The sequence below is a fragment of the Polyergus mexicanus genome, unplaced genomic scaffold (genome assembly GCF_030449975.1).
Source record: "Polyergus mexicanus isolate NDT 795.1 unplaced genomic scaffold, iyPolMexi1.0 SCAF_14, whole genome shotgun sequence".
NCBI lineage: Eukaryota > Metazoa > Arthropoda > Insecta > Hymenoptera > Formicidae > Polyergus > Polyergus mexicanus.
This window is the reverse complement of record NW_027223334.1, coordinates 6,007,710-6,035,030: the sequence shown is the minus strand read 5'-3', so window position 1 is coordinate 6,035,030 and position 27,321 is coordinate 6,007,710. Positions and strand designations below refer to the sequence as shown.

Below are 27,321 nucleotides of genomic sequence, written 5' to 3'. Positions count from 1 at the left end.
ACAGGGTGATACGATTCACCCGACATTCTTAATCTTGTCGTGCCATGTATCGCAATATGAAATATATTTATTTGCTGATAAATTTTTATGTCTGAGAAATGTTCGTGTTTAATAGCATTTTTATGGACGATAAAGAATGTTTAAAAAATTCTATTCGGTTGAAAGAAATTTAGAATTTAGTTCATCCGATTTCGACGTCCCTGGAATGGCACTAGTACTAACCCTGCTAACAGATTGGCAGACATACTCACCGCAAACTGACCTCTCCGTGATTTAGTTATGTCTCTATGGATGAGCCGCCAAGTCACGCGTATTTGATATTACATATTGTGTAATAAAAAAATAAAAGTGACAGATCCGCGGTGGATAAAGTGTTCAAAGGGTTCAAGTAGTGTCGGTTGCTCGTCGTTTCCTCTTTGTTGAATGAGCTTCCGCTGGTTCGACATCGTCTTGTTTCGAGATATTATGATTAGGTGAGTCCGTTATTTATACGTCGTATCGTAGATATATCGAAAAATTTAGACTGTTTTGGAAATATATTTTAAGAAAGAAATTTATATGTCGTATCGTAGATATTTTGAAAAATGTTAGACTGTTTTGTGTATGTGTGTGTGTGTTTGTGTGTGTTGAACAAATTTACAATCGATTTTTATTTGGAAAAGTTATCGGGTTATATAATATTAGTAATCAAAATTATTCTGAAAGTTTTTATTAAACAAAACTCAATTTGATATTTCTCGAAGAAACAGCATATTTTTTCCTCAACAGTAGAGATATATAATGAACGATGATTTTAATTAACAAACATTCAATTATATACATTCTTCGCTAAAAGTTTCGCTGTAGCTAAAACAGTTTGAATATCGAATTCAAATTTCTAGATCTATCAATTAAGTGGTCCAAATATTGACAACTTGGAGACAATCGTTTAATCTATGAAAAGAGCGTAAAATTGAAAGATAAAGGTGGAGAGAATGAAGATTGATGATGCCGGGTCGCTTAATGGGCGAGCGAACGCAGCTTCTTTCGAGTCCTTTAGATCCCGCGAGGCGATTATTGTTCGCGATTGCGCTTCTTTGACGAGTCGGCAATTTCCTTTCTCTCTCTCTCTCTCTCTCTCTCTGTATGCACCTACTCTCTCGGATAACGTTAATTCCTACGCGATGGTACGGTCGGACACTACGCGGCGCTCGCTCAATTCGCAACATGTTTTTGCATTGCTTGCCGGTTGATTGCCCCTCGAGCACGCCGATCATGACGTCAGCATTCTGGATGAGTCACTGCGCACAGCACGAGCTACGTGCGTATCGTATGCACGCATAATTTGTCTTGCACATTCATGCGCGCATTTACGTATACGGCGACATTGCACGGATTATAAAGGCATATGTATATATAATATATACAGGGTGGTTACCCGAATGTTTCAGCTAAACTTTGAGATCTTATAGGAAATTTTATTCTGAACAAAAAATTTCCTATAAACATTGGTCGAAAAATGATTTCTTAAAGCTAAGCGCCAGGCATTCGCGGTTCGTGAACGGTATATAGAAATCTGATTGGTTGAATTTGACGAATCTTCCATTCACGCTATTCACGAATTATAAACGAATCGTGAATACGATGCATATATATATACATATGTCTGTATAATCCACTTAAATTGAGCATCTTAAATATCTCACTTATTTCTGATGATACGAAAAAATATCTAAGGAAAAAGTTGCATTGTTCGAGGGAGCAATTGTGATGATAGAAAGTTTTTTTTTTTTTTTTTTTCAAAATTGATTCAACGATCTATGACAATATGATCTTTAAATGATCTTGAACATGGAAAATTTTTGTTACATATAATTGAGGAAAACAAGAAAGTCAAACGTTTATGGTGTTTGAAAAAATTTATTTAAAGTGTTTAAGATGATGTCCTCCGACTTCAATAGATTTTTGAATACGATACATAAATGATACTCTTATCCCTTCTGTCATTTTTGAATTTATATACTCGCACATACATTCAAAATGCGCTCTCTCATATTCTCCCGTGTAATTGATATATCGTTGTAAACAATGTTTTTTAACATTCTCTACAAAAAAAGTCTAAAGGAGAAATATATATTGTAGATATGTATGATTACGTACGCGATTCCTGATTCATCGATTTAGCCCCGATATATTTTTTTGCCTTCGTCTCTTCCGGGAGATTAAGAGGAGTTATTATAAATCTCGAATTGAGATTAATTATACTTGATATAAGAACAAGTTTTCGTGCGCTGTGCACAGTAATCAGTTTCATAGAAGAATTATTTTCTATGAAACTGACTATCATCCGTGCTCTTAATTGTCTGCGAAATTTTTAAGTTGTAAATTTCACTCTTTAAAGCCTTATTAATATCTTAACTCGTTTATAAATACAATACATATTATGGAATATAGATCGTTCCACCTTGAATTCAAACATATTCCCTTTCTCAGAGCAATCTTCTCAGAGCTAGAACATCAGAGATACCGATATCGCATCCTGTCTCCGTAGAGACAACTCTGATAGATATACGGTGCCGCTTTATCGGCCACGTGATTTTTTTTATTTACGGCATCGGAATAGGAGATATATGACGATTCGCTTTATATTTTAGAATATATAGTTAGTTTAGCGAGAAAGAAATAGTTACATGTCTTCTTTAGTTAGATCACGTATTGATTAATTCAGATATAAGAATGTAAAGATAAGTGAAATGAATTTATTGATTAAGCATCATTAATTAATTAACTAATATATTTACACTTGTATATAAAGACAAGATATTATCTCATAGATGTTTTATGACAAATTCATTCACACATGACAGAGCCATCATGTATTTTTGCATGAATTTCCAGATAGGAAAATGATATCAATTCGTACGCATCGTACTCGCGCATGCGCTAAGTGTATACGACAACAAGGACGAACGTTGTTGATTGCACGTATGCATAATATATCACCTATTATATAACGCCGTGATAGCTGTTTTTAAATTGCAAATTGAAATCTGTACAAACATTACATCGATATAATATTACTCTCGAGATTCTGTAACGAGATATATAGAAGAAAACATCGTTAAAATCAAGGAGTAGAAAATGCGCATTAGATTTAAGAAAAGATAAGCACCTGGCGGATAATCCGATGATAATTAATATACATGCGTTCTACAATATTTTCTGAGCAAAAAATGACACGCATGCAATTAATTATGTTACTATCGTATATCAATCGACCCGTGACATCAGTAATCACTAAACAGTGACATCACGTCACGATCCAGTGATGTTTAGGAGCATTTTGTAAATTGATGCTATATTTAATTTTTTGATCTGAAAATCTTTGATAAGAGCACGCATCATCTTCTCATTGTCTTACAATTAGTTTGTCAAGCTCGAATATTAAAAATCGTTCGATCAAAATTTTTAATCAAATCGTAGATACGATTGAAAGAGTAAGAGGATGATGAATCAATCGAGCGTATTTCCGAAATACCAGATCCCTTAAAATTCTGATAGAACGAGAGATTTTAATGGGGTTTTTTTTTTTTTTTTTTTTAAATTTTATTCCTACGATTACAAAAGGATGAGTCACGACAGCGCAAAGAGTAAGTCAAGGAGCTGTGTTCTTTTTTTGTTTGGCGCCATTTAAATCCTATGATAAAATTTATAGCAAATATTTACGCAATTATCGCGTATTTCCGTCGAATCGTATGTGAATAAAATTTCGTATCAACATACATGTTTTTAAAGTCGGTAAACATAAATGATTAATGCCACTATTACATAATTAGCCATTATATATTTTCCTATCCGGTTTTCACTTGTTCTCTCGCATTATTCTTTAATTGAACCTATAAATTAATCGCGACATTTTTATGTTTCGATCATTTAATATAAGAGCAGTGAGAAGTAAAGTTTGCAACGAAACGGGACAAAATTGACGAGAAAAATATGGAGAGCATTATCAATGTGAATATTACAAGCTCGTATAACACAAATATCGGAAATATAATAATGAGTGTACATACATGTGAAAAGGTACAATGACATTTGCAATATAAATATGAAGTATAATTAGTCCGACTGTGATATTTAAAGTAAATATAATTCAATTGATTAATCGTGCGTTATCGTTGATTTATTTCGGTCTTGCTATTTTTGGCGAGTTAACTAACGGAGGAATTTATTCGGGAATCGACAAAAACAAAAACAATACGGTATCCGCGTTTAATATCCGCAATGAATATAAATCTTCCTAATTTACATTACATTCCAATGAATCCATGAGAAACTGTGATTATAAATCTTCTGCGTAAAAAAACTCTTCTGTGTATTATATTATATATTCTTTGTATATTTTCTGATTATCCGTTAACCGTGACGAATGCTATGAAATTATTAAAAATAAAATGTTCAATATCATCTCGTAAAAAGTGATACGTGGAATAGTATAGTCGAGATTCAATCTTGGATTGGAACGCGATTGCTCAAAGTGCTTAAAGAAGTTCGGGCAAAGCAAATGAAGACATTAATTTCTCAAGTGTTAATTTATCAAGACAATATTTATCATAACTGAATACACACGTTATGACGATATCGTTGATGCCTTGTTGGTACCTATATCATCTTACGCTATATGCAGCAATGGATAGAGGATAGAGGACCATGAGATATCTTCGCGAGATGCGAAGATCGCGCAACGAGATGAACGCGAATGGAAACGTGAAATTAGGGGTTAATTAATGAAATTTGGTCGATGAATTTAGAATTTGATCTTTTCTTACCGAGGATGAACAACGTTACATGGACAACGCAATTCGCAATTCTCTTCGTCGGTGTCGAGGATCCGTAAACATCTTAGGCACATTCTTTTCTCAATGCTCTTATTTCCGAGATGAATGCTACGCGTGATAGAGATCACTTCGTTGTATATCTATCGCAATCAGAGTGGGGGAACTCGATATATCTCAGTATCGCTCTATATAAGCTTTGTTATTTCTCATTTTACTTTGGTAGTTTCCCCAATTCGGGCGAACACTTCAAGGAAACTTGGCAATCCACAGATCGTAAGTGTTACACCTTATTTTGCAAAATTATTATTATTAATTTTAAGACGCGCTATGCAGGATAAGTGTGGATGTTGAAATTTATGAATATTAGATAATTGAATTATTTTGCCATAAAATTTTGCTATAAAAATATTATCTCGTAAAATATAACGTGTTGAGAGAGTTTTATAATTATTTATTATATAATAGAATTTTTAATATATTTTCTTGTCATATGTTTTTCTTCTTTTTATGATTATGACACATATAAATTGGAGATAAATAAAATTATTAGATATTATTATTATCTGAAGGTTGTATTTTCTCTCGACACAAATCTGAATGATCTCAACTCTTGAATTAATATCTCATTTTACTTCTAAAATAGAGAGATACGAATTCTTTGAATCTTAAATACTTAACGCATTTGCATTATATTAAACTTTGGAGAATGTAGCACAATCGAGGCCATTGGTACGTACGATGTGAATATTCTTTTCCAATGAAATTTTTTTAAAGTTTTTTATTGGTAAAATAAATAAGTGATAAAGAAGACATCGAGTCTGTTGACTGGGTCGAAAATATTGACAGTATGTATCATCCTAGCTATTTGTAACTCCGAAGACCGCAATCGAAGGCTACATTTGCATCGATAATTTGTGATCTTACTTGCGTGAAAACCTGCTCCATTTAGCATAAAAATCTAAAAATGTCTGACAAACATTGTTGCAATGTCGAGGAATCACGTGATCCCGGAGCGCCGATACGACGGAGACGCATGATTTATTTCTTTTGTAACCGGTTGAAACTGCTGTCTTAGTTTATTCGTTTACATTTACGTAACCGGTTGAAACTGCTTTCGGGGATCTTAATTCGTATGCACGCTATCAAGGGATGGACGATAATTTGTTTGATGAATCATGCGCGCGTGTATATGGAGAAATTATTAAAGTGAAAAATACAATACAATTTTTGTAATCGTCGAACATACTAACATATGAGAGAAATTACGTTATTCTTTTATTTTATAAATACATTAACATATTGTATTTTACAAAGGTATTGTAATTATTTAAATATTTTGATGCTCGAACGATGCATAATGAGCAATAAAACAAATGCAAATTTACATTTTTATAGTAATATACATATCTTAATGCTGTTATATTACAGCTTTACAATAAAAGGAGCTGTATTTTTCATGTAATTTGTACTATAAAATTTTCTCCGTGTAATAACATTCGTGCGACACACTCATTTCATGCGCGTTGTTCTTCATTCCGTTTTATCTTGATTTTGCATCTTCATACTTTTTTTTTTCATACTTTAATCCTATAAATATTGTGTCGCAACATTCAGTCATAATTTTCTACCAACCTTTAAACCTTATCCAGCGAAGAATGATCCTTGTTCCAGTCACGGTGCCGAGGCCGGCATATATTTGCGACTATCGTAGCTTATCTCTCGATAAAACTCGATTACGTAGCATATTAATAATATTATATATAATTTTTAGATACATCGCTGTTAATCAGGATCATGCAAATAAACTTGCTTGAAAAATTTTCAAGTTTCACGAATTTATATTCGCAGAAGAATACGTTTATTTTTGCACATAACCACCCATCTTGCCCCTCCAAGTGTAATTCACAGTTGAAATCATACGTGCCACACACAGTCAGGCCACTCTACCACTGAAGAATATATTGGTTTATATTAGTGGGAGGTGGCAGGTAGATCTCTTTTAACGTTTCAATGCTCAGACACTCATTTCGTTGGCAAACATCGCGTGGGTCAAGCGTCATTAAATGCCGACTTGCGATTCGTACTTGATACAGCTATAAAACTAATGAAAAACGCGAGTCGAAATCAAAAAAATCTCAATCTCACGCGTGATTTTCGCGGAGAGTACAAGTGCATCCTGTTGAATCGTCCATCTAATATCATCGCGGTCGTTCGCTAATCAAAATATCGTCCATGCTGTCACATCGGAATTGGTGCGACGTATATTTACCGGCGAACAACGACGCTCGATAATTTTTGTAAAGACGACACGTAAAAAGCAAATGTGCGATACGATACGTTGCTGAGAACATCGAGATGTTGACGATTGGTCCTAACACGCTTCTTCGAGAGATAGTTCGATAGAGTAAGACGAGATATTGTTTGTACGCGCAAGAGGTGGCGCAAATTCGCGAGAATTATAGATGATCGCGGATTCAGCATCCACACGGAAGAAATCATCGTCTTATGAGGGATTTAAAAGATACACGCCGAGAGAAATCGTTACGAGATAGAAAGTATTCTTCGCAGAAAAACATTCTGTGCATCGCATGCATTTACAGGAAAGATACTACCCGCAGGATTTTATTAAAGAACGCCGTATTATAAAGTAAGTGTGAGAAAATGCTCGAAATGCAAATTCTCATTAAGATTATATCTATTTCAATCTTTATTTTACGTCACTGTCTAATGATATCATGACGTTTCCAACATCCTGCGCATCTTCCCCGCATTGTCAAAATTATTGGCAATGTTAGATTAAGAGATTACGAGATTTTCGACATTGAAATTAACAATAATTACAAATCATTTGATCTTTCAGCGAAGAACTTTAACGCCCTTTAACAAGCGCGCCAATTCGAAGCTCTTTATAGAACGGTACGACCTCGTATCCTCTTCGCGTATCATTAGCATCATCTCTTCAACATCACATACGAGCGTCGCTAAGGCGCACGTACAAAATTATTTTATTTGTGTTTTTATCAAGACAGACGTTTGTACAAGTGTTAAGTCATAGATACATTTTCAGTACTATATTGCAGAAAATAACATATATTTCCCGCTTTTACTTTTGATATTACAAAACAGGACATTGAAGTAGAAAAAAACTTTACATTAAACAAAAAAGATAAATAAGAAACATAATATTTTATTAAGTATTGAGAAAAGGATTTATAATCAAAAACTCTACATATGGAATCAAAAAAAGATATTTGAGTCCTATTAATTTTTATTTTTTGTAGGAATTTTTATTTTTCGTATGGAAATATAATTGCAATAATTTATCGTTTTATATCAAGATATTTGCAATTATGAAGTCGACATTCCATTCCGATGATATGAATATTGATTCAATGCTTGAATACTCGGACATTATTCAAAATAGACTTTTCTACTTTTTCTATTATCTAATTAGCATTGATGTTTAAATACTTTTATCTATATTTCGACTTTTATATTGGTACAATAACATTTTAAAAATAAATTAGTTATTTTAAGATAATAGTATAAAAATAATATTTAATAGAATAATTGTCTTGCATCTTATATATATATATATATCTTTGTTTAATCGCTTATAAATGCGACACGGAAACTGATGGCAATACTTTATATTTGCAATCATCTATAATTATAATTTACAGAAAATATTCCAAGGTCTCGTCAAGTATTATTTTAATGATAAATTTTTTGAGCTCGAGTTTTCCTCAACGAAAGAATGCTGAGGTATAAATACTTTTAGAATTATAAATTGAAGAAAAAAAAATTCGCGGATTGTATGATGTTTCAAGGAGCCAAATAAATAATAAAACTACATTCTTTTACTGACAGAATCTTATTTTGTGATTTAAGTAAAAGATGTATGATGCAAAAAAAATGAAAAATGTTGCAATAAATTACGGCATTTATCCCTCGGTATTTTTAGTGAGGAAAAATCAATCGCTAACTCACAAGTAATGCCAAGAATCTATCATTAAAATATTTAATGAACATCTTGTATATTCGTTTTTGCAATCAAATATAAATTGTGCATCTCTCTCTCTCTCTCTCTCGATTGTGTCGACACACATCACTTTACGCCGTTTTTTTAATAGTTATACATATATAATAATCTTTTTTGCGATTATATTACAAAAATAATAATTCCTAGAATTTCTTATTTTTTTATTTGCATATTGGATAATTCAAAAGTAGCTAATTTCGATTTAGAAGTTTGAAAACTTAATGCTCAAGTTCACAAATTTAATCGTAGATGAAACGATTCTGTGTCGCGTCGTAAAAGGACGCGCGTGATATTCGTTCATTAGCGAGTATTTGGTACAGGATGTCGTGTCGTTTCCTAGAGTGGTGTTAAACCGCGAAACGTCCCCCTCGCAATTACATCGTTGAGCTTCTCTTCTTTTCAAAATCGGCGATATAAACGATCAGTCAAGTTTCTTAAGAAATCTCTAAATACGATATTGTTAATTATATAAATTATTAAATATGGGTGTATTTATTTGTAGGATATAATATGAGCTAGAAAATAATAAATATATATATAGGGTGTCCCCAATTAAAATGGCAAAACTTCAAGAGCGTGTAGAGGACCGAAAAACTAAGACAAAAAGTCCTTTAGAGATTTGCTCGTTTCTGCTCCATTTTAAAGAAAATCGCAAAACTTCAATCTCTCATCGTCAGTTGCTCTCTTGGCACCGAAGAAACTTTCTGCTTCAAGGTTCCTTACATATGTAAATACTTGATGTTATCCTTTACGGTGCCAATCAATTCAAGAGAGCAATTAAGAGACCGAATCATAGATGCGGCGCACCAAATATCACTAGAACAATGTCTAGCTGCAATTAATGAGGTGAGTGCTAGATGTAATGCTTGCATTGCTGCAAGAGAGCAACATTTTGAACAATATCTGCATTAAATAGATGATAATATAAATAAAATGTAAATAAATAAGTATAAAAACGAAAACTTTCCCCCCCCCCAAATGGAGCAAAAACGTGCAAACCTCTAAAGGACTTTTTGTCTTAGCTTTTCAGTCCCCTATACGCTCCTAAAGTTTTGCCATTTAAAATGGGGACACCCTGTATAATAAAAGATTAAATTACATCATTATCAACAAGCATATTATGTATCTGACATATCATTTCTTATCTCAAATACTTGAATATTTGTTATTTTTAATATTTAAAACTCGAAAAATTTGTGCATCAGCTTTTATTAAACCTCTGAGCCAAATCGATAATAACCGAGGGTAAATTGTCTCTCGAGTGGTGAAATACTTCCCTTGAGAAACTACCCTTCAATAAGACCGTGTGGCCTAACGGATAAGGCGTCGGACTTCGGATCCGAAGATTGCAGGTTCGAGTCCTGTCACGGTCGAAATTTCTTTTTTTGTCCTCAAATTGAATCATCGGTACCGCATAATATGTTCTACAAATGATCCAGATGACAGATATATAAATAATTCATTAATTTTTATTATCATTCTGATGTGTATCCACATCAATGTATTTTGTTCTTCAAAATAATGATTTTATTTTATTGTGTTTTCATGGTATTACATATTTGTATATTGCAATTTCATACTCTTTGCTATATCCGCAACAATAATTTGTTTAATTTGTTTAATTACGATATTTGACATGCTACGATGATTTCATCGATAGCTAATGATTACTAACAACATCGATAGCTAATAATTATTACCGAGCGAGAATTAGAACGCAAGAGATGTTACGTACGTGGCTTGTGCCTCGTTCACAATAAAATTGTGGGAACTAGTAATAATTAAAATGATCGCAAAACACAGTGCAAAGTTAAAACACGTTCGATGTTTGTTTTTTTCCGAGTACTGTGCGTATCAAGGACATCCTCAAAGTACGCTTCGAAGATGATAATTCTGAATAACGTGTCCGATATAATAACACATTACTCAATTAATATAGAGCGCAAAATAATGCAAATGTAACGTGTAAATGTAAATTATTTTTACACGATGAAAAATTACGCGCGTATTTTTAATATTTCATATTTCAAGCAAAAAGAATTATACTTGCAGAGAAGAAAGTGTAATATTATTTAATGTTGGACGCGCAATTTATATATATATATACATATATTTATTTTATAATATTACTCTTAAGAAAGATATGTAGGAAAAAAGATTGTGTGTCTGTATGTGGGATGAAAAGACAGCTAATGGCCCCGAGATGTATGTTAGAGATCTACACTAGGTCACTGTTCGGAGAGAGAGAGAGAGAGAGAGAGAGAGAGAGATTGCAAGGCTTTATTCATTATTAATCCAATTACAGGCTAATCTCGCTCGAATTCACATTAACGACAACACGCGATAGAGCGTTTCATCGCGAAATTATAGAGGTTCATATGCGGTGGAATGTCGACCCACTGTGTCGAACTAACGACTAGTACTTTAGGAATATTACATCACATACATACACTCGACGTTGTTAGATGAATTCGTATAATTTCATCCGCGCTTCTCCGAGCTCTATTACGTGAATGGATCGTTGAACGGCGTAGTGACATGAAACGGTAAAAATGAAATCTTGATGGCGGATAGAACCGGTGCGCGATGCACGCGATAATCGATAAAATGAAATTTTATATCGCCCTCTCCTCAATAAGTTCCATTCGATCTGTTTCAGTTTACGAGCGAGCGGAAAACCCAGCCCCGCCGACGAGCAGCAGCAGATCAGCGCAGATTCAGCCGGAAGATTTCGCCCAGACTTACTGATCCGCAACGCCAACATCGGCTTCGTATTCGACCAAGTTTCTTATCGAACGCGAGGGTTCAATATCTGATTTTTTTAACCAAGGCAGCTTCACCCACACGCGCCGACATCGTAGAATGGTAGAAGGTGAACCCGACACAAAGCGCAATATTAGTATGTAATAATTTTCTTTCTCTTTCTCTTTCTCTAAACTTACTAAAATTCCTGCTCTGGTAATTTATGTCACAAATTTCAATTTTAATATGACAGAGTGTGATGTAAAAGACGAGCGGCTAAACGGTTGCGGTTCTAAGGATCTCGAACTTGCCCGTGAGTTATAAATTTCGATGATCGTATATATTCTTATATTCATAAACTAAATTTGCGATTTATGTATCATTAATTATATCTGTAATACAATCACAGGTATCGGATTAAAAGGCAAGACTCTCGATCCGGAGAAAGGATCCTATATTCAAGCTGATTTCGAGAAAGCCATCGAATTAAGCAGTGAGTTCATTACAATTAAATTTAACGGTTAAATCGTAACGGTTGTGTTAAAAAATGCTTTTATCATTATTAATCGTCGTATCTCTTTCGCAGAATATGGCAAGTTTCATTACTTTCTGCTTACGGTATGCGGCTTCGTCAGCACCAGCGAGGAGATGGACGTGATCTCCATGTCCTTCATCCTGCCGAGTGCCCAATGTGACCTGAAACTCAACACCCAATCGAAGGGATGGCTCAACTCGATTATCTTTATCGGGATGATGGCCGGGGCGTACGCGTGGGGCTCCGTAGCGGACGCTCTCGGTCGTCGGAAAGTCCTGATCGCCATCTCGTTCATGAACGCCTTGTGCATCGTCGCTTCTAGTTTCTGCCAAACATACGAACTCTTCATGTTGTTTCGTTTCCTGAACGGCGCGGCGTAAGTATCCAGAATGACTCGATGACAATTGCCGGCCAGCTACGATGTAGCTTCATCTTTCGACAATGAAAAGATTGAATAATTTAATAATATTCTAGACTGGGAGGTAGCGGACCGGTCATCTGGTCATATTTCGCTGAATTTCAACCAAAGTCCAAACGCGGCTCTATGCTGTCTTTCATGGCGGCATTCTGGACGTTGGGAAATCTTTTCGTGGCTGGTAAGTTTTTATAATCAAGTATTCTTTCAATATATATATATATATATATATATATATATATCGATATATTTGCAAATCCGTTTTGCATTCACAGGTTTGGCATGGTTGATAATCCCTAAAGATATGGGTTTCACGAGTTCGACGTTCACCTACAATTCTTGGCGAATCTTCCTGCTGATCTGCGCTATTCCGTCGTTCGTTGTGACGGGGTTGCTTCTGTTGCTTCCCGAATCCCCCAAATATCTCTTGTCCTCCGGAAAATATGAGGAGGCACTCGAGATCTTTCGCAAAATATATGTCATTAATACCGGCAAACCACGTGACACTTACATGGTAATTATGACTATGAACGATTTAACATAATTTTATGAAGATAGTAAAAGCAATTTTCATCGAATTCATGCATCAATTTTTTGTAACGTAATTTTTCACACGCAGGTAAGAGAACTGATTCTCGATGACTATCAAGGATCGAATCCGGTGAAAGAACAAGTCGAGGAGAAGAGCAAATGCAAAACTATGCTGAGTGACATTGTGGAGAATAGCAGACAGCTATTTATAACGCCCATTCTTCGCTTCACGATAATATCGATTGTTATTAATTTCACCTTTCACATTGGTTATTACGGTCTCATGATGTGGTTTCCGGAACTATTCAATCGTTTCGATGAATTCCATCGTGATCAACCGGGCGTAGTGGCCTCGATATGCCAGGTCACCGATTATGTCGTTAATAAGGGTTCGCATAGTACCGAGAATGTTTGCTCCGATAAAATTGGAACATCCGTCTTTATGGAATCCCTTATCACAGTGGCGTCCGCTATACCTGCCAACATCATCGCTGTCCTGGGAATGGATCGCCTTGGGCGTAAATTTTTTCTAGGTATTTCATAAAAAAAATATAGCAGAAAATAATATAAAAATATTTTATCGCGAAAAAATACGATATTTTATATCGAATATATTTTTTTTTTATATTTGTGTGTTTTGGACTATATATATATATATACATTTATAACATAACAACCATTTATGAACATAACAACCTATGACTTTCTTACAGTGTTCAGCACATTCTCGTCGGGGCTTTGCTCGATCGGTTTATATTTCGTATACAATAAGTATCAGAATTTGATTGTATCAGCTATCTTTAGCGGCGCGATAAGTTGCGGTAACGCCGCTTTGGATTGTCTCATTACTGAGGTATTCCCGACGCAATTGCGCGCAACCGGAATCGCCATATCAATGGTCGCTGCCCGCCTTGGCGGGATAATTGGTAATATAGTTATAGCCCAGCTTCTGGACATGTATTGTCCGGCACCGACCTTCATAGTGGCTGCTCTCCTGATTGGTAAGCACGTCTATATATAATGTTCTCTTATCTAATTTTTATATTCAATTCTTATTTTTAAATTTCTTAATTTTATATAATCTATTTTTCGCAGGAGGAGGTTTACTGTGTTTATTCCTACCGAACACAACGCGCGAACCACTTTCCTGACCCCAGCACAGGTCCACATCCATCAGTCTACAATCATTTATGTATTTCTTTCGAATACAAGCATCATGTTGAATTTTAAAAGATTTTGACAATTCAAATACAGCATTTTGTATAAAGTAAAATTTAAAGTATGAAAATATCCTCATTTTGTAAGTAGAAAACTAAAGAATCTCTATTGTTCATAATTATCCTTATTAGATAAAAGGAAAAAAAGATTTTTAAGCAAAATATTAGCAGCGGAATAGTAAAGAAAATATAAATGTAGCATCTAAGATGCTATAACCAGTACAAGAGAGATGTAATAGAAATAGATACTTTATAGTAAAATTTTATATGTATATTGATATATTATAATCACACAGAATTTAGATAAAATAATTAAAATATTAATTAAATATGATATATAATAAACTAATATATTCTATAATTTTCGTATATCCCTCTATATACGCAAAGAAAATTTTACAATTACGCAAATTACACGAAAAAACTTGTTCCCATTTACATTTTTTGTAAAGCTGGGATATAATATTAGGATATTTATTACTATAAAAATTATAAATTATGCATTCGTTAATGATTACGCATTTGTTTGTGTATCGAAATATTTGAATGAGTACAATATTCCTTTGTAAAATATAATACGTATATGTTTTATTAAATAAAAATATCGTAATTTTTTTCTTATGTGTATTTTCACAATTAGAAAAATCATAATTTTTATTGTTTTTTCCATGTATATGTTGAAGATATCTATACATAAACATTCAATGCTAAAATGATATGAATTTATTATTCTACTTGCAATAGATATAATTTGATATATATTTATCATAATATATAAAATAGCTTAAAGTCAGTGTAAAAAAGAAAATGAATTTCTTTTGAAACATGTTTTTTTTGTATACTTTCCTATAACTTTTTTTTGCTATATCATAACTGAAAGACATAGCAGATACATACATACAATTAAATACACGTTGAATATGTTGAAATAGAATAGGAAGTAAATAAAAAGACTAAATATGAAGTAGATTTTCATTTTTTTCCAGTATATTTAACATGTCCACATAAAGTATGAAATTATTCCCTCATCATTTTTTCCTTTTGTCTAGCAAGTTTTTTCTTGCTAAGCTTCTTTTTTGATGGTTCTTCTTCTGTCGCTTTCGCAACAACATCCTCCTTTTCCGTTAATATCACTTCAATGTGACAGGGCGAGCTCATGTAAGCTATAAATATTACAAATCATAATAATAATATACATTTCAATAAAATAAATTTAAAAAAAATCAAATTCTTTTATAATGCAAACTTACGATTTATACGACCATGAGCTCTATATGTCCTTCTGCGAAGACAAGGTGCGTGATTAACCTGAATATGTTCAACTACAAGACGATCGACATCAAGTCCCTTATAATCTGCATTACTTTCTGCATTTTTCAGAAGCTGTAGCAGAAACTCTGCAGACTTTTTAGGCCAACGACCTGAAATAACAACAGAATTGTTATAAATATATTTTAATTAAAATTAATCTTCCTCTACAGCTCAAAAAAGTACACGTAGAAATTTTATATACCTTGCGTAGTACCAAATTGTTTGGCTTGGGCACATCTTCCGACACCACCGTTGAATCTACGGAAAGGGACACACTCCTTATGCTCGACGACATTTTTCAGGTATTTCTGCGCCCTTCGCAGAGCCATATTTTTGATAGCACGTGCTGTTTCATGAGTGTTCTGTAACACAACGTGAGAAGTATCGATTGTAAACATTGATCTCTTTTACGAGAGGTTATGTTTCTTTGAAAGAACCAAGAGAAAAATATTTACCTTAAAATGCACGCGAAGATTGGAGCCGCGTGCCTTGCACGACTTGGTCTGGTTGACCGGTTCGTGGGAGTAACGACCCATTGCGTCCTGAAATCACAGATAAATCGATCACGATTCTTTTCAAGTTGGCTTTCTATGCGACCATAAGTATGACGATCAGTAACGGTCCGTCATGCCGTATTTCTCTCGCAATTTTGCGTCATTTATCGTGAACGGACGCAATATTTATCGCGTCTAGATTGTAGCTCGAGACTTTCTATTCGAGAAATTATCTTTCGCAGGATGCATATTTCAACGCTGAGCTAGATGCGAGTAGATTCGAGAAACATGACATCGTCGGCCGATACATACCTCTTGACACGACGATTTCGAAGGAAAAAGTCGTCTCTCGTAACTAGCAAGTGGCGTTGGACTTCCTGTACCCACCCAGGTGCGCCAACTGAAAACCAGACAAGACTCTCATGCGCATATACGACATACGACACAACGATTAATAAAATATCTCCAGTATATTTTCTTTGTACAAACGTTTTAAACGCCATCGCATTTCCAATATAATTAAATAATATTGTCATATCGTGATAAATATGTTTATTAAACATTTTTTTTTACATGTAATTATGGGAGATTTTCGGTAAGAAAACAGATAGACACAATGTCACGCAATTGGCTATTAAATAGAGAATTTTTAAAGACTCTAAAATTTTTCTATTTGACAGCTAATCATATGATTTTGTGTTTATGTGCTCTGTTGATAGCACTTTTTTGTATGGAAGTTATATTTCTGAAGTTGGTACTCTGTTATCGCAAATATCGATTGATTCGTTGTGTCGATTATCGATTGTCGATTCAAGCTAGATGAGTTTGTGATGTACTGAGTAATCAGGATAATGACAAGCAAAGATAAATATTATATGTGGGTTGTGTTTAATTTAGTAATATATAATATATTGTATATTTAGTCAATTAATAATACATTATATACGAATAAATAAATGATATAAATGATTTTTCACTACTGACAAATATCTGACTATCCATTTTGAAACATATGGATGTTTATATTCATTCAAACAAAATTCAGATTTTTCAAAATTATTCCGGCAGAATAAGGTAAAGTCTATATATCTATATGTACTGATATAAATTACATTATAAATTGTAATAGATATTCTTTCATTCCAGAATTTTAGTTTGACAAATTACCTTTTCATTGATACAATGCTCGAGAATAATAAGATAGTGGTATTATGTAAAGGATTGTCTGAAATGAATGACAAACAAGAAACATATATAAAGACATTGGAATCTGCTGGTTATACCTGCGAATGTTTACAAACTTTGCGATTCGAATTTGTGAATATTTCAGAATTGCGAGCATGTTTGTCAACAGCAGATAAGTATAGTGGTAATATATATTGCTTGTATATATTATTCTCATTATATCATCAATTATATACTTTTTATATTTTGTAAATTTATGTTATAGGTCTAATATTAACGAGTCCACGTACAGTTGAAGCTATTTCATTGGCGGTAAAAGGAGATGCAAATATTCTATATCATTGGCAACAGATACCAGTGTATTGTATAGGACCTGCAACTGATTCTCTTGCGAGAAATCAGCTTAACTTGCAACATTGTATCGGTAGCGAATCTGGTAATTCAAAGCAACTAGCTGAAAGAATTATTCTTAATATAAAAAAAGATTCAAAACCATTATTATATCCATGCAGTGAGATTGCACGAGAAACTGTAGCATGTATTCTTAATGATAATGGAGTTACAATACAAAAGATTGTAGTTTACAGGACATTAGCGAGTGAGTTGTTGGAACAGGATTTATCAAAAATCCTTAAAAAATCTCCTAGTATATTTGTTTTTTTCAGTCCATCTACAGTAGAACATATTACAACACAACTTAAAAGAAACTCTTCTAATATAAAAGATATAAAAGCAGTAGCGATAGGTCCTGTGACAAAAAATGCATTAATTAATTCTGGGTTCAATGTATACGCCACTGCAGATAAACCAGAACCAGAAGCTTTGATGCGTGCAATCACAACTGCTGAATGTATGGAAAATTTAACTAAAAACATTTGATAATATGATAATATTATTTATTACTAATAATCTCAGTACATATCGAATCTCTTTTTGTATACACATCATTGTCCATTTATATAAACAGTGAAACAGATGCAGATATATATAGATGAGTAAAACTTTTAATGATCATCAAGTCATTTCATTAAATTCAATATCTGTTACGATTTACAACATTACCAAGAAGGCACGAAATATCCGAACCAATTATCGCGGATTGATTCGCATAATAAGGCTGAGGAGCATTTCCTCCATTATTGTATTTCATTTGAACCGCCGTTTCGTAATCGGGCGCCGGTCTATACGACGGTAATAATGCGCGCAAATTATTTATGTCCGTTGACGAAACAGATACGACAGGATACGGTGATGTCGAAAGATCGTTGTAACTTGTCCATCGCATATGACTATCCGTGGCTCGATTATCCAAATTCACGGATACTGTTTGCTCGCTTGAATCGTTTGTATCATTATCCTGAAACGATATATTGTTTGTAATTATATAGTTAAACTGATGCTGTATAGTCAAGTGCTCATTTACGCACAAAGTAGCCATTGGATCTTTCTAGAGGACGATGTTCTTGATATTGCATATAAAATGTGTGTTGAGCAATACATAATCTCCATATATATTTTGCGTTACGTGATTCAGTAAATATAAATTGTTTCGCTTCTTCACCCTCCAATTGGCATTCTATTCTAAACGTTTTCTTATGATTTATGACATTACTGATATCTCTCCATCTGCAAGATATAAAATGATCTAATATGTTGCAATGTTTTTAGTACGTATCGACAAAGCTACACACATACGCAGACACGTGTATAGAAATAAATTAACCTGTAAAATTGCGTTTGTGTATTAGGATAGGCCACCATAATCCCGTTGATCGAAATTCCAAGAATAACTTTGTTGTTACTGTTATCCTGAAATATATATTTTTGGCATAATTGAAACAGCAAGTAAGAGTAATTGAATAATTGAGAGAAGATGTATCATGTATATTTACTTTGGCCGTAAATGTTTCATTGCCATATCCTTCTAGCTGCATGACAATTGAGATATACAGTTCCTCTGCGCTAGCTTGCGTAACATTGGTAAGACTCTTGTACTGACATATCGCTGTATGTAAGAGAGAGTCTTGTCCACCCGAATCAATCTTCATCACTTCCTAAATATAGAAACAATATATGTAGTAGGATATGTAGGAGTATATGAAATTGTGATTAGTGGTAAAATCAAATTAAGAGTAAAATCTTAGAATAAAGGAATAAAGAATTAGAGCAAAAGTCTTCACGGCCATGAAAATTAATGTTACATTTGGAAAAAAAGTACACTGCTGGAGACAGTCGATTGTATGTCTTTCTGGACTATAATTTCCAAACTCAGCTTGCATAGAATAGCTTGCTAATAGACAAGCCTGTCTAGGATTACAATGTATTTTGTCTTCTAATATATCACTCTTCAATTGAAGGTAATAATGATATCTGAAAAAAAAAAAAAAGGAAAAATATTTAAAACTGTTTAGAAATTTACATTGCTTAGGCAATTGATAAATACCTTGTCATTTCATCTTGAATGAATTGGACATCTGTGACATAGTACATAACTCTTAAGTAAAGTGTAAAGTTCTTGGCATCCTTTTCAAGTTGTCTCTTTAAAGGTTTATCCATGTCCACCCAACGCAATGCTGGGTTACCATGACAGTAAACGTAGCGTAAACCAAAAAATTCTGATTGTCCCAATCCTAAACGCTGTGTCACATTATTTAGGCATTCTTGACCAACGCTGTCAATACTGAGTGTGCATTCTATAGAAGTAGCGTCTAACAATTCGACACAAATCACATACTGATTCTTTGACACAACATTGTACTGCCTGCTTTTTTTTAAATGGAACTTGAATGGCATTTTTATAGTTGCAAAGTAACTAAAAGATATATAAACATATTATATAAACAATTTAAGATCCAAAAGTTTAAAGTAAATATAATAATGCAAAAAAACTGGAGGTTAAGAGAAATTTTGATATATAATATATTGTTTTATTATATATTACATAATGAAAAAAAATTATATAGGCTCAATTTATAGTAAAACATTATAATGATGAATTAATAACGTAATATGTTAATTTATAAGAAACTTGGAACATATGTACTTTTTTTTCATTCTGCATGTATGCAAACTCACCGAATGTCTTAAAATAACGTACACTCATCACTTTTCTGTATAAGCATTAGGTATTTGACGAGTATATATATACATATATATATATATAAGATAAACATGTGTATTTTGACAGCTATTATTTGACACTTCGCTATCTATATCTGTATCAAACAATATCAGTTGTAGATATGAAATTGCTTTCAAAGTAAGATAATAGTACCTTTTATGTAAATACACAACTTCGTATGCAATTCTCTATTTTCTTTACTTTTCCATTTTTTTTATTGATGAAAAAACTTTATTCGTTTTTCTCATTTATGCGTGTGTACCGTGCGTACTTTCATTCGTTTACAATGAACATCGTGAGAAAGCGTCGTATCTTGTATCCTGCATCGTTGAACGAGTATCGGTGCCGAGATATCGAGAAATTGAGAGAAAGGTATATCGATACTTTCTGTCGGAGTCTCGGAGTAATGTCAGTGACCATCGCTGTGTGCCTTGTGCCACACAGCTGGCTGTCCGTTGCTGTCGCAACAATTTAAAAAGGCGATATTATTGCGCGAGTCGATCTGACAATCCGCTATCAATAATGAGAAAACGATATATATCGTTTCGCGCGCCGATGCACACGCCTACCGAATGTCGATAAGGGACAGTAAATCGGCGAATAGAGATTCCCCGCGCTGCTGGAGCCTCGATTTTTGTGTCACATGTCTCTGCATGTTCTTCGCACGCGAGGAAAATGAGTATTCTGAGAAAGAGGTAAGGCCGTCAAAATTCTCAGGCAGATAAGAGTCTGTATCTGTGTTAACGAATATGGGATATTTTGCAGATTGAGCGAATTCGACGACGTTCTTAACGCAGACGAAATAGATACCGTCAGTCTCGGAAAAATATGTTTCCATGGTACGTTTGCCACATATGATTTCACTCCAATATACTTATCGCGATGATTCACTGACATTGTGACAGTTTATGTAAGCTTTTACTAATAATCTGATTTTTATTTTTTTTTTTAATTTTTGTTATTTATTTATTATAGGTATACCTGACGAGCCTGGTGGCCTAAGGCCTCTATGTTGGAAGTTATTGCTAAACTACTTGCCACCGAAAAGATCCAGTTGGTTGGAGACTCTGAAGCGCAAAAGGGAGTTGTATAACACCTTCATTGGTAAGAGAAAGAAATGATGTTATGATGAAAATAATTTATAACGCTTGAAATTGTGTTATATATAATAATTTTTTATTTGCATTTGATTGTAGAAGATCTCATTGTTATGCCTGGAGAATCTAATACAGACGACAAAGAAAGGGTTGATGTAACATTACACGATCATCCTCTCAACTTAAATCCAGACAGTAAATGGCAAACGTACTTTAAAGATAATGAAGTTCTCCTTCAAATTGACAAAGATGTTAGGTGAATAATGAACCATATAACTCTGCGTAAAAAATAGTTCTGTTAATAAGAATACAAAATTAACTGTATAAATTATACTTATACAGACGGTTATGTTCAGACATATCATTTTTCCAACAAGGAACTGATTATCCGTGTCAAAAAATAGTGAGTGCTAATGGCCAGCAACGTTTACATAATAGAGTTCAACATACTGTACTGAAAAGTGCAAATGTTGAAAGAAAGGGATTAGGAGTGACCAAGGTAACAAACTATGAACAATTAAGCTTCCATCATCAATTTTTTATTAAATTTATTAATAGATTTTACTTATGCTTGCCTTTACATTAATGAACGGAAAACAGCAGGTATTATAAATAATGCAGAGTAACATGTTCTACTAAAATTTAGCATTCTCGAAGAAGAAAAGTATTTATATTATATCTTTTTATATCTTTTATATAGATATATAGATATATATTGTACACAGAGATAGTGAAGTAGTTCTAAACATTCTGCAGATATGATATATGTTATCATCCTGTATTATATTTTATCTATTAGATAGCAGTCTCTGTCAGAAAGGCTGCAGAAGATTATGCACCATTGGCTGAAGGCGGTGAAGCACATTGGGAAGTTTTAGAGAGAATACTCTTTTTATATGCCAAGTTGAATCCTGGTCAAGGTTATGTGCAGGGTATGAATGAAATAGTTGGACCGATATATCACGCATTTGCTTGCGATCCAGATCCAACATGGAGAAGTGTGTATTATAATATAAGAACACCCCCTGAACAACATTTGCTGATTGTAACAAATATTTTTCGTTTTACAGAACATGCTGAAGCGGACACTTTTTTCTGTTTTACCAATCTAATGGCCGAAATACGTGATTTCTTTATAAAAACATTGGATGAAGCTGAATTTGGAATTAATTCAATGATGAGTAAATTGACGAATCAAGTTAGAGCCAATGATCCAGATGTTTGGTTGCGTTTGCATCAACAAGAACTGTGTCCGCAATATTACAGCTTTAGGTATCGTATATTGATGATTATCGTCAATATATTGTCGCTATTCTCGTTTTTATTTTGTTATTCTCCTATTTGAAACAAGATGGTTGACACTTCTTCTTTCGCAAGAGTTTCCCCTGCCAGATGTTATGAGGATATGGGATTCCTTGTTTGCTGATGAGAATAGATTTAGTTTCCTCATACATATCTGCTGTGCCATGATTCTGTGAGTAAAAAATTTTTGACGTGTCTACAGCAATAATCTTTGTCATTCTCTAGCACACGTATATATATTTTTAGATTATTAAGGGACCAGTTACTGGCTGGCGACTTTGCTACAAATGTTAAACTCTTACAGGTGAGACGGATATATATGCATTTATAATTTTATTATAGAATAATGTCAAAAATAATATATTCTATATATATTTAGAATTTTCCTTCGATGGACATCCAAATTGTGCTCTCTAAAGCAGCTGCTTTGGCGGGCATGAATTTATAGTTTTTTAAATAATTGTTTTCTTAATTAAGTCATAAAAAATTAAGTTCCAATGATTTTTTGGCATCTCGAATGTCGTGATCCCTGTCCCTCCTCTTTCTACGCTGTGCGCGACATATAATCATGAATGCAGTATTTTAGAGGAGAGATGCAATAAAATATCAATTAAAATATAATAATATCGTGTATATAAAAATGTATCGATGGTTCGATAAAAGATACAATTGGCATATATGTTATATCAGATATTTAACACACACAATTGTATATATGATACATAACATAGACTCGCGCTCAACGGATATTGAGATTTATATATAACATTTTTGGTGCCACACGTCAAACTTTTGATACATTTAAAATGATGTTTGTACATACATAATGTTACATTAGAAAATAATACGGCTGAAGACTTTAAAAGATAAATTTATACTATCGATAATATATATAATATATATAATCATTTCGTAAGCGTAGGTAATGATAAGATGAGGATTAAGTTGAAGAGGGAATCTGATTTAAGCTTTCCCGATTGTCCGATTCAACGTGAATTTTGCAATAATGATCGTATCACGGTAGATTAGTATCATTTATATTAGTATCATTTATACGCGCTATAATAATTACATAATGCGTTTAAGCGAAAAGATATATATTAAATTTTATAATATTATTTTTATAATAAAAAAAAAATACGAAACGTTTTCGAATTACGTTTATAAAATAAAAGGGAAATATTATATATTAGTTTTCTATCGGATATATGAAAGGGTTTCCTTTATCATATTCCATTCTACATACGAGTATCTACACAATTGGATTACTGTGCAAACGATCGACGACGACGAACTCGGACCTTCTAGAAGGATAGGAAATCAAATATGCGTTCTTCATTTTACTCGCGAAGAGCGTGCGCGCGCGCGCGCGCGATGATCATTATTGGATTAACAAAGCCGCCGCGTTCCCGAGCAGAATAAACCGAATTTCTGGATTTTATTTCATCTCGTCTCACTTTGCACAGAGTAGAATGATTGACCCGGACGACGACGGGAATATTAATCAGGAAACATTCCAGTTATTCGTGAGCTTAAGCTACTCGGGCACATTTCTATAGCAATCTGCGTAATGCAATAGACGTAAACTGAAATTGTTATCACAGAATAAGACTGGGAAAAAATTAGATATGCATATGTTTAAGAGAGAGAATTATATATATTTTCTGTTTGTATCGTAAAATTAAAAATAGCGCTAATAATATTCCTGCGTGTAAATAGTATAGAAAATTATATAAGAGCCAGCTGATTCTCGGCGATCTTCTTCATCACCAACGTCTTTCGTTTGAGACGGATACGCAGGACCCATAGTTGTCGTGTCACGGGCCCCGCGTGGCGAATCGCTGTCGTATCTCGAGATTTTGAGGATAGACGCGCTCCGAATAACGAGCATAAAAATCGTGCAAGGTCCCAGAATAAAAAAGCACGCGCTTTCGTGTGGGTGGACTTTTATGGCGGTTGATTACCTGATTTATAATCTCGATTCGTGTCCGAGGCTCGGCGACGGCGGTCGGGCCTGATCGAGCCGCGTAGCGAAGATCGAAGAGGCGCGTGTTTTTTATTCGATTCTAATTTATAAGTATATTGATACTTTTAGCGAAAATCCGAAATTAAATAAATCTTCGTGCGCCAATATCTCTGTTTTTCATTGAACTCGCGAGTGTGTGCGGATGATAAGTACGTAGTGCGAGGTCGTAATAATAATCTGACGGCAATCAGAGTTTAATGAAGAACAAGAGGATCGTGCCTGGGAGAGGGCTGGAATGAAGCCCGGGGGCTCTAAAACTATACAAAAATTAATCGCACAGTAGACATCTACCTACCTACCGTAAACACGCCCCTGTCATTAGAGTCAAAGCTCGAAATTTATCTCGGCCATTCCTATCGCCGCCGCGGACGGCTTTTCGTCTAATCAGAGATCGCGGGTTTTATGATCGGTGATGCGATCGTTAAAAGATCACCGCGCCGGCGAGACGGCTGCCGTCTTCTGGTAGTCGGGGATTCATCAGACTGTACGTACCGCCCGAGGATATACTCCATTGTTTTTGTTAAAAAAAAATTGCGGAATCATTTGTCTGAGAAAGAAAACAAATCTCGATGAATCTCGATAATTACGTTGTATTCTATCTACGGGAAATAAGTAACAGGAGAACGTTCCCATAAATCTATACTCCATTACAATCTATATTATTTGTAATTGTAAATGTTTTTTCGAAAGCATAAAAAATGAACGAATGAATTCTTCGCGAAATTTAGCGTGAAGAGAAAAATCTTTCGCTACGCGTAAGATTTGATTTCTGTCGAATTTAACATATGGGTTACCAGATTTCCCACGTCAGACCGAGGAGGTGACACACGAAGTTGACGAATGTGCCAAGATCGTTCGGGGATGACTTGGCAGATTTGTTAACCAGCATTCCCAGCGGTGGTCCCGGTGTGCCTGCATACGGCTCGGATTGATGGATCTTGACCTCTCAAAGGAGTGCTTCGGCACGCCTTTCGAGACGTGATAGATTCGTGCGCGACCTAATACGGACTTGGGAATCGCGAAAGAATAGCGATCGATCCATTGTATCTCCCCTTTCGTTAAAACATTAAAAACTTTCAATTTTTGTACGCGATCTTTGTGGTATAAGCTTCAAGGGTAAAAATCTTTTTGTTTCGCAGAGAGAGAGAGAGAGAGAGAGAGAAGAGCTCTGCATATGACGATGTATATAGTATAGCATGCTTCGCGTCTTTATCACTCTTTTTAAATTTAGTTACGAGACGAGACATAAAGACGCTATCGTATGGGGGGTGTGACACATACACAGTACTGTTTACAGTTAATTTACCGTACTATGCCACGACGTGCTATCTCCTATTCGTTGGTGGTCCAATGTATCAAGGATCTCAATCGTTTATCTGTGTCGGTGGATACGGTCAGCGTTCGTGTCGTCTCTAACTGTCATTTCGTGCATTGTACACGGATCTTATATCTTTCTCTCTCTCTCTCTCTCTCTCGTGCCGCGCGCGCGGAAGACGCGTCACGACGTTACAAGTCGATTTTATATTTTATATATACGTCGTCCCATTACATAATAACTTGCTGCTATCCGTCGAGAGCCGATCCGTAGATTATCGGTATTCGATCGATAGACGCCGACAATCGTCGTCGCGCGATCGATCTTCGGGGAGGATCCTTTGGTCTCGCCGCCATTCATCCCTCCTCTCCGTATATGTACGAGTCTCATTTCCGCGCGCAATGTCCGGTGATGCGACACAGATATCGATAGAAGGAAACATATACATCTTTGCTCAATTCATCGCGGTATCAATTCTTTCGGAATTTTAACGACCGCGGACATTCATCTCCGCGCATGTACGGATATGTCAGAATTTATAGTACGGATCTGCTCTCTCAGAGAAAATTCAATGAGGGACTATCCTTTTCTCGAACGGAACGCATATCGCGCAATAACGAAATCCTCATCCCCTGCTCCCGTTACGAGCCACCCTAGAGTTTAGCGATCTCTAATGAACTGCTAGCCCGTTAGTTAGCTCAGTTCTCTCTCTCTCTCTCCCTGCCACATCCCGCTATATGTACGTTGTGCGTAGTCGTACAGCAACAGATATATAGTGTATACCTACACATATATATCAATTCAACCCGGCGGATGCAGAGAGAAGCGGAGACAGAGAAAGAGAGAGAGAGAGAGAGAGAGAGAGAGGGCTTTGAAATGCGGAACGCGCGGTTCGTACACGTAGATACAAATAAATCCTGTTAGCCAGTACGCCGGCACACGAGAGTGCTGCAAAGCCGAATTTTCGTTGCTCGGCTCACATCTGCGAATATTTGCCCGTGGGTGGGTAGCGCATTACACCGACCCGTTGCAACCCGCGCTTGTAACTATCCGACTATTCCGACCCCGTGCGGCGAGACGCACCGCACGGCTAAATCCGACAGTACACACACGCGATTGTACGATTCGAGTCGATACACGCCGTTGCTCGCGTCGTCGGGAGATAGAGAGA

The 27,321-nt window shown here is 34.8% G+C and overlaps 5 protein-coding genes and 1 non-coding gene across 13 annotated transcripts; 4 read left to right on the top strand and 2 right to left on the bottom strand.

Moving 5' to 3' along the window:
• Positions 1–283: 283 nt before the first annotated feature.
• Positions 284–14,920, top strand: LOC138939302 (synaptic vesicle glycoprotein 2B). Of its 3 annotated transcripts, none has more exons than XM_070306970.1 (10): positions 284–473; positions 11,519–11,758; positions 11,855–11,914; positions 12,011–12,094; positions 12,188–12,512; positions 12,611–12,732; positions 12,827–13,065; positions 13,171–13,615; positions 13,796–14,083; positions 14,178–14,920. In XM_070306970.1, the coding sequence occupies exons 2-10, from the start codon at positions 11,722–11,724 to the stop codon at positions 14,231–14,233; spliced, it is 1,656 nt and encodes a 551-aa protein (XP_070163071.1). In that variant the 5' UTR covers positions 284–473; positions 11,519–11,721; the 3' UTR covers positions 14,234–14,920. The 3 variants fall into 3 exon arrangements, with proteins under 3 accessions (XP_070163071.1, XP_070163070.1, XP_070163072.1); XM_070306969.1 differs by lacking the exon at positions 284–473 and adding an exon at positions 5,035–5,090; XM_070306971.1 differs by lacking the exon at positions 284–473 and adding an exon at positions 11,308–11,405.
• Trnar-ucg (transfer RNA arginine (anticodon UCG)) lies at positions 10,160–10,232 on the top strand. Its single transcript has one exon. It is a non-coding gene; the product is annotated as a tRNA-Arg (tRNA).
• A 191-nt stretch (positions 14,921–15,111) lies between the features above and the next one.
• Rpl17 (ribosomal protein L17) lies at positions 15,112–16,492 on the bottom strand. The gene is made up of 5 exons (XM_070306990.1): positions 16,417–16,492; positions 16,066–16,152; positions 15,813–15,972; positions 15,550–15,720; positions 15,112–15,462 (listed from the first exon to the last, which is right to left on the bottom strand). Exons 2-5 carry the CDS (start codon positions 16,144–16,146, stop codon positions 15,317–15,319), a joined length of 558 nt encoding a protein of 185 aa, XP_070163091.1. The 5' UTR covers positions 16,147–16,152; positions 16,417–16,492; the 3' UTR covers positions 15,112–15,316.
• A 440-nt stretch (positions 16,493–16,932) lies between these two features.
• On the top strand, positions 16,933–18,173 carry Uros1 (Uroporphyrinogen III synthase 1). Of its 4 annotated transcripts, XR_011447802.1 has the most exons (5): positions 16,934–17,178; positions 17,251–17,473; positions 17,555–17,725; positions 17,802–17,887; positions 17,955–18,032. XR_011447802.1 is itself a non-coding variant. In XM_070306713.1 (4 exons), the coding sequence occupies exons 2-4, from the start codon at positions 17,287–17,289 to the stop codon at positions 17,822–17,824; spliced, it is 381 nt and encodes a 126-aa protein (XP_070162814.1). In that variant the 5' UTR covers positions 16,933–17,178; positions 17,251–17,286; the 3' UTR covers positions 17,825–17,906. The 4 variants fall into 4 exon arrangements, 3 of the variants coding, with proteins under 3 accessions (XP_070162814.1, XP_070162813.1, XP_070162812.1); XM_070306713.1 differs by lacking the exon at positions 17,955–18,032 and having other exon boundaries at positions 16,933–17,178; positions 17,802–17,906; XM_070306712.1 differs by having other exon boundaries at positions 17,555–17,887; positions 17,955–18,058.
• A 31-nt stretch (positions 18,174–18,204) lies between these two features.
• On the bottom strand, positions 18,205–20,935 carry Pez (protein tyrosine phosphatase non-receptor pez). 3 transcript variants are annotated; one of them, XM_070306709.1, is made up of 8 exons: positions 20,564–20,935; positions 20,365–20,504; positions 19,733–20,101; positions 19,491–19,659; positions 19,182–19,343; positions 19,013–19,098; positions 18,717–18,915; positions 18,205–18,646 (listed from the first exon to the last, which is right to left on the bottom strand). In XM_070306709.1, exons 3-8 carry the CDS (start codon positions 20,080–20,082, stop codon positions 18,323–18,325), a joined length of 1,290 nt encoding a protein of 429 aa, XP_070162810.1. In that variant the 5' UTR covers positions 20,083–20,101; positions 20,365–20,504; positions 20,564–20,935; the 3' UTR covers positions 18,205–18,322. The 3 variants fall into 3 exon arrangements, with proteins under 3 accessions (XP_070162810.1, XP_070162809.1, XP_070162808.1); XM_070306708.1 differs by lacking the exon at positions 20,564–20,935 and having other exon boundaries at positions 20,365–20,519; XM_070306707.1 differs by lacking the exons at positions 20,365–20,504; positions 20,564–20,935 and adding an exon at positions 20,333–20,355.
• Positions 20,619–25,368, top strand: LOC138939140 (TBC1 domain family member 13). The gene is made up of 10 exons (XM_070306710.1): positions 20,619–21,105; positions 21,176–21,249; positions 21,386–21,514; positions 21,607–21,763; positions 21,850–22,006; positions 22,307–22,505; positions 22,578–22,779; positions 22,859–22,981; positions 23,056–23,113; positions 23,189–25,368. Exons 1-10 carry the CDS (start codon positions 21,086–21,088, stop codon positions 23,255–23,257), a joined length of 1,188 nt encoding a protein of 395 aa, XP_070162811.1. The 5' UTR covers positions 20,619–21,085; the 3' UTR covers positions 23,258–25,368.
• Positions 25,369–27,321: the final 1,953 nt, after the last annotated feature.